Source organism: Podarcis filfolensis (assembly GCF_964270895.1).
Source record: "Podarcis filfolensis genome assembly, chromosome: 9".
NCBI classification, from domain to species: Eukaryota; Metazoa; Chordata; class Lepidosauria; order Squamata; family Lacertidae; genus Podarcis; species Podarcis filfolensis.
The window spans coordinates 5,326,403-5,333,579 of NC_139610.1; the positions used below are offsets into that span (position 1 = coordinate 5,326,403).

Below are 7,177 nucleotides of genomic sequence, written 5' to 3' on the forward strand. Positions count from 1 at the left end.
CAGGTGAGGCGAGTGCCTGGGGCGGCCCGATTCATGGGGCAGGAGATGCCCATGTCGATCTTTCTTCTCCCTTGTTCCTGATGTCCCTCTTCACTCAGGGAGGCGCCTTTCGGGGGTCCGCCTCAGGTGTCCACACGTCTTGGGCCACACGTCCGCGTTCCAAGGGCTGCTGCGCCTCTTGGCAGAAAGCTACCTAAGGAAGCTTGCTGGAGCTCTGCAGACTCTTGTTGCAGCAGACCGAGGTGTCTCCCCTGGTCACGGGTAGCCTGTGTGTGTGTGTGTGTGTGTGTGTGTGTGTGTGTGTGTGTGTGTGAGAGAGAGAGAGAGAGAGAGAGAGAGAGAGAGAGAGAGAGAGAGAGAGAGAGAGAGAGAGAGAGAGAGGTCCAAATAAGGAATGCAAAGGGAGAGCTTTGCCAGCAGCGCGCAGGCTGCCGTTTTGGTCGTCAGCATCCTTCCGTGGCCGAGGACGCGATTGGCTGCTCTGTCTGTCCTCTCCCTCCCGGCTGACCAATGGGAGTCCCGGATTCCGGCCTCCTTCCTCTCTCCCGGAGTTGCGGCCAGTGAGTCTCGCTTTCTGCGTTTTGATTTGCTCCCCAATTGACCTAAATAACGAGGCTGGCGAGGGCGAGGCGCCGAGCCCGGGGCTGCGCGCTCGCTCGCTCGCTCTCCGGCGGGCTCTTCCCGGGCGCAGGAATCCCGGCTGCCCGCCCGGCGCGTCCCATCGGGAAGCTCTGCTCGCGGGCCGAGCGCGGGACCGGGGCCGGTTTTGGCGCAGCCCCTGGCGCCTCGGACGGGGGCTTCCCTTCGCCTTGCCCGGGCAGGAAATGAGGGCCGATTGCGCTCGCGGATGAGGACTCCGTCGACGGCGCCTCGCCTGGCCAGCCCGGTGAGCTGAGCGGGCGGCGCCCCTCGCCTTGGCAGCAGCCCGGAGCCCGGCCGCCGCGCTGGCTCTCGCCTCCCTTCGGCGATGCCCGACGAAGCCGCGGACAGCGCGCCTCCCGCCTCGGCGCCGGCGCGCGTCTCCTCCTTCTTCATCGCCAATTTGCTGGCCGCCAAAGCCCAGGACGAGCAGCGGCCGGACGGCGCCGACGACGAGCGCCAAGCGCGACGGGCGCGCGGCGGGGGCTTCGCGGGCAGCCATTGTTCGCTCGCCTGCTGCCCGTGCCAGGCTTCCCGCTTCGGGCTGGGGCTGCGCGGCTACCCGCTCCGGGAGAGCACCGTGGACTGGTACAGAAGGGCGCACGTGGCTTTCATAGGCTGCGCCAGTCCGGAAAGTAAGTGCCCGCCGCCCTCCGGGGTCGCCGCAGCTCCCCATCCCGGCCCCGGGCCCCCGGCCGCTCCCCAGGCTCAGCGGACGGAGATCACGCCGACCCCTGTTCCCGGGAGTGGGTGTCTCGTCAGATTGCACGAGGGCATTTCTGAGAGGGACAGCCTGGCGGGGAGGGGGCAGGGGTCGTGGAGCTGCCCACCGAAGGAAGCCAAGCCGGGTTCAAGGCAGGTGAAGGCGGCTCTTGGAAGCGTATTGAGGCCCAAACAAACCCCCTTGTACTTCCCTAGAGTTTCCCTAGAGTTGGACGAAACACCCCCCTTTAAAAATAAAAATAAACATTTAAAGAGAAACCCCTTTCCTGCCCTGTGCTCCGCTGTTCTGAGAGGGTCGCCGGCCGACCTCTCTTCGCGGCCCCGCGAAGTGCAACTCCTTCCTGCCTCCTCTTCTGTCCCGGTCGCCCCGTCGACCGCAGGCCCTGGCACTGTCGGTGGGCCAGTCCCATCCCTGGGGTGTCACACGAATTTGCTTAAGGCATTATTAAGGCCTCTTGAGAGAGAGAAATAATATTTCTCGCGAAAGATTCGTTTTTACAACCAGGTCTTTCTTTTGGAGACATAAAACGACATTTGTTTTCTGGAAATGGGAAATGTTTTTACAACCTATAGCTCCCCCCCCCCCGGATTTACAAATCAGTCCCCATACAAAATCCATTGAAGTTGGAAAGTGTCCCCGGATTCATTGAAAAAAATCTGGTCATCTTAGCACATATACATCCAGTCGTAAGGAGCCCCTCTTCGCTCAGTCTCCAGGGCAGCTCGGCCTCCGGCCTAGTCTAAAACGCGGGCCCGGCCTGCAGCACCGGAGGGCCTTTCTCGGAAGCGAGTTTTGGAAACAAGAGAAGCGGCTTCCGAGGAAAGCGCTTCGGCTTAGCTTGAAGAGACCACTTTGTCGCCTATTAGCGAGAAGAAACTTGGCTAAATCCAGATGTTTAGCTTTAACTGAGCTGGGCGCTTGGGTGCTTTGTCCCTAAAACAAACACAAACAAAGGCTTTGCTTAACTTCAGGAAGAGAGATCGAGGATTGCAAAAGGTACCGTACTTTGCGCGAGAGGAGACTAGGATTTGGGGTGTGCCACAAGCAGCCACGGTATTGGGGAATTTATTTGGCTTTTTGCAGCCTATTTTCTAAAAACAGACACCTCGAATCGTTGTAGTATCAGTGTTGGGCCTTGTGGCGTCCAGCCCCATTCCCTGCATTTTAAATTGCTTCGGGGAGCCTCGTGATCGTCAGATCTTGGCGCTTGAATCTTGAAGGCTTCAAGGCGGGCGGGTGGGTTGGGGTCTGCCCAGAGAGGCTGTCTGTCTAAGCACTCTGTTAACACAAATTTCTCCTGTAACATAGTAAAGAGGAAAACAAGAATAACGAGGGGGAGAGAAACAGCCACGCCAGTAAGTCCGATCGTTTTATAGCGTTGCGCGCCTTTGCGAGTCCAGATACCTACAGATACTTACAGTTAGGGTTTAGCTGCCGGCACAAATTCGAGGTGAATTAACCGGCAGCACCGTTAGCACTTGAGCAAGGCTTGTTGGAGGGGGATGGCCGAAGGTCAGAGCTCGGGATCCTTTCGTTGCAGTCCTTGCCCCGTCCCTGCTTCGCTCACCCTCTCCTCCTTTTTCAGCCAGCGACAGAGACTCTCCGGAGATCTCCGAGGAGGCATCTCCCGGAAAGGAAGCAGCAGCAGCAGCAGGAGGAGGCGGCGGCAGCGGCTGCTGCGAGAAAGTGGCCGCGGAGCTGAGCCCCGGCGCGAAAAGCGAGGACTTGGCGTGCAGCGGCGGCGCCCAGGAAGGCGGTGGCGGCAGCCAGGGCAGCAGCCTGGACGAGGAGCGCGCGGAGGAGTCGGAGGGCGGCGAGGCGCGGGGCGGCGGCGGCGGCGGGCGCAAGAAGAAGACGCGCACCGTCTTCAGCCGGAGCCAGGTCTTCCAGCTGGAGTCCACCTTCGACGTGAAGCGCTACCTGAGCAGCTCGGAGCGGGCCGGCCTGGCCGCCTCGCTGCACCTCACCGAGACGCAGGTGAAGATCTGGTTCCAGAACCGCCGCAACAAGTGGAAGAGGCAGCTGGCGGCCGACCTGGAGGCGGCCAACCTCCCGCACACGGCGGCGCAAAGGATAGTCCGCGTGCCCATTTTGTACCATGAGAACTCGCTGGCGGGCGGCGCGCTGGGCTGCTTCCCGCTGCCGCCTCCGGCGCACGCCTCCCCGCCGCTGGTCGCCGTCTCCGGCAGCGTCGCCTACCCGCTGGCGACCTTCCCCGCGGCCTCGGCGCCCTTCCTCCGCTCGCAAGTGACGGGCCTCGTTTGATCCTCGGCCGCCTGGACACCGCTTTCCTTTCTGGGTCCCAAACTACTTGATTGGATGCTTTTGATTGTTTTAAAGGTGCAATAAACTTATATATTTTCCCCGGGCGTAATAATTTTTTTTTCTTCAAAAAGCCAAGCAAAAAGTCTCGACTTGACCTGTGTTCCTCGGACTTCTCCTGAGCAAGAGCCTGCCAGGGTTGCATCCAGGAATACTGGAGAAAACGCCAACCATAGTTTGCGGGCTCAAGTCCTAGAGACACTTCTCCTTATACTCCGAAGATCTGCGGACGGGCTTCTCGCGTTTCTTAATGGCGGCAATGTTGTGTAAGAAAAGAATGTAAAGATGTTTACTTTTCCAGCCACAATGACAGGGACCACGGCCTCCTTCCCTTGTCCGCCCCCCGCAGCTCTTCCTCGGATCAAAAGTATAGTTGAAACAGTGAATCTGTCGCATAGTTTATTGCCTTTTCATAGGATGAGGAAGATTGAGGGAAACTGAAGTATTGGCATTCAACAAGATAGTTTTATCACCCTCCCTCTGAAAGCTTTTCATTCGGTATCTTGTTTAGGAAAGGCCTCAGGTGGCCTACCTTGAAATTGATTGTCAATGGGTGTTTTGTAACTTTTTAAAAAAAAACCACCTGGAATTAATTGGATGCTAAAGAGATTTGCTTTCCAATTTGCAAATAATTTTGAATTTTGGACCGGTTTTCATGAGGAAAAAAAATAACTTCAATCTTTTCTTGCTGTAACATTTAAGATATAAAATCCATATTCGGATTTATTTTCTGTCCCTCACACCCCAGAAATCAACATATATGAAGTATGCGCTATAATTATTCAGTTGATTTTAATTTATGGTATAAAATGTTTTAAAATCCTCCTTAATAATTTTCATTCTTCAACCATTTCCCCAAGCGCCCCATTATAATAGTTTATACTTCCCTTGACGTCATGTTATAGCCTAATTCTGTTTGAGCAGCTGAAAACGATCAATTTGCCAAAGCCTTTGATTTCCTTCAGTCATGTTCAAATATGTTTCCTGTGGAAAGCTGGAATGCGCATTCATGTGTCCTGTTCACAACATATTAGAGTAAAACTTCAGTTGATAACTTGTCTTTAGCGACTGTAATGCGGTATTATATGAAGTATTATGCATGCGTAAACTATGTTTCTTTAACCAACCTTTTTCTCTGCCTAAATATTTATGGAAGCAAGTCCAAGTCACAAAATTAATCCCAGTTTCGTCAGTTTGCTGTAGCAAATCTGATTTGGGGGTGGGGGAAGAGATGGAAGGAGAAATGAAGAAGGGATTTCGCCAGATAAGTTACTCTGGGATGTACATCAAGCTGTAAACATATGTATTATCGTAATACACTCAACTATAATTTAGCCTCTTAGCTCGGAGCTTTTCCCAGCATAGAGATCGTGGAATATTGAGGGGTTGGGTGCCCTCTTTTTAAAAAACAAGCAAACTAATTTTTAGTGTTATTTGGAACAAGCTAACCATTTATGATAAGAGGAGAACGTTGAAATAGCCGGTGAGGAGGGAACATCCCTGACGCCTGTAAAGCTTGAAGGATATATTTTGTAAACATAAAGCTTTTCCAATTTTTTGAAGCCTACTTGCAATTATGAATTAATGACTCTAGGATCAAAACTGGCAGCTAAACACGAAAACATAGAGGGGGAAACGATTTTTGTTGGTAGTTCGGCTAGTATTTTGAGAAGCGTATTTAGATAAGGAAGTAATTGTTCGCTGTTTAAACCAGTTTTTATCTGCATAACAGTAATGCAGTCTTTATATTAAAATGCCCACTTATTTTTATGCAACTAAATCTTAAAGCAGTGTGTCTGTCACGGAAGAAGCTGCCTTCGCAGAGGGGCTTTGAAATCGTCGTCTGCTGGGGCAAAGCGCAGACTATTCAACGTGTTAAAGATCACATGCTCCAAAGTATTATTATTTATACAACAGGCAGAATATATTGCGTGTCTGTCTTGTCCCAAGCTATTAGGATGTGATTCTGCCGTTGTGCGTCGGAGGGTCTTTCATGCCTTCAGCGCTGTGATTACAACACCAGCAGGATCCAAGATGGCTCATTATCCTTCAGATAATTTAAATTGAATATGTTTAAGGTTGCAGGTTTAGGCCTACTTGAAAGTAAATCCCATTGAACTATGTAGGATTTACTTTCCAACAAATTCAATTCGAGCTTTTTGTTCCAGTTAGATCCCAGCCCCCCCCCCGCCCTTGATCCACGTGTTTACAGGTATCCAAGAAAACACAAAAAGTAGCTCCATGACCACCATAATTGGTTTCCCAAAAATCTTTAAGTGTAAAAAGGACACTTCGCTGCACGCATATCAACCCGGGAGGACCCTGCCCCCTTCTCTGGATGCACCTGACCTCTTTCCTCCCCCTTTCTGCTCCTCCCTAGAAAACGCGATTGCTCGGGGGTTATTCTCCAAAATGTTTTTTAAGGCAACAAACTGGCAGCTAAAAAATGTCTTCTTGCTGCTGCTGCTTCTCTCTCTCTCTCTCTTTTTAAAAGGCATTCTGAATATTTCAATAAACAATTGTTCATGTATGCTAATCTTGCAATCTGTGATCGTGCCTTCTCCTTTTTAAAGGTTTCTTAGTAGGAGTTCAAACGAGCTCCCTTAAAGGCGCACTCCCTTAAGTGCGGAAAAGCTCCCATTCCGTTCAGTCGGGCTTACTCACAAATTCGTGTACGGGCTCGAACACTTAATTTGGGAACGAGACGCCACGAGTTTATTCCTGGGTAAATATCCTTGGGGACTGTGGGGCCCGAAAGGCTGCCGTTCTTCACCGCTTCTGTTCTGCGCCTGGTCCTGAAAGTTTGATTTTGCATTTTTGCCTGGCGAATGCTGGAGGCAGTGGAAGACTCATAACACAGCATCGTGAATTTCACTGCCATTTCGATTTCCAAGAAGAGTCAGTTTATATGCGTTAAGCTGCTTCCTCGAAAGTGAGGAAAGAGGTGGAAAGAGCATGCCTCCCCGTTTGTTTGTTTTAATTAAAACCTAGTGCACGAGTCACACAATTACATTGCAAAATTCCGTGCACTGTCCGTATTTGGAATAATAAAGACACCCGATGGCTTTATAAACTATACAGTATAAGATACAGCAAAGTAATACATAATTATTTTTAGTATAACTTACGGAGAAAAGACAAAAAGCATGTCAAAGAAAACTTTAAGTTGTATATGTACAACTTTATGCTTGGATATAAGTGTCTCGTATGTAAGAGGGAAGACTTACTTAGAGTTCACTCTTAATCCTAAAGGCAGACACAAATCTATATGTGTTTAATCGGAAGAAAGTCGGATTTGAATCCAGTGACCTTTCCTCTCAAATATGTGTACATAGAATTGCATCTCGGGAAGTGACAAATCGTGCAGGTAAAGTGCTTTGGATACTAAACAAGAGAAGAAGAGTTGCACAGGTATAAAATTATTAACTACTATTGCTATTGCGTAAATACGACGGATTTCAATGGACAGTATTAAGCAAAGATAAAACCCTC

At 50.9% G+C, this 7,177-nt stretch overlaps 1 protein-coding gene across 1 annotated transcript; it reads left to right on the forward strand.

The window, feature by feature from the left end:
* Window positions 1-623: 623 nt before the first annotated feature.
* Window positions 624-3,726, forward strand: HMX1 (H6 family homeobox 1). Its single transcript, XM_083572085.1, has 2 exons — window positions 624-1,274; window positions 2,949-3,726. Exons 1-2 carry the CDS (start codon window positions 968-970, stop codon window positions 3,626-3,628), a joined length of 987 nt encoding a protein of 328 aa, XP_083428211.1. The 5' UTR covers window positions 624-967; the 3' UTR covers window positions 3,629-3,726.
* The last annotated feature ends 3,451 nt before the right edge of the window (window positions 3,727-7,177 follow it).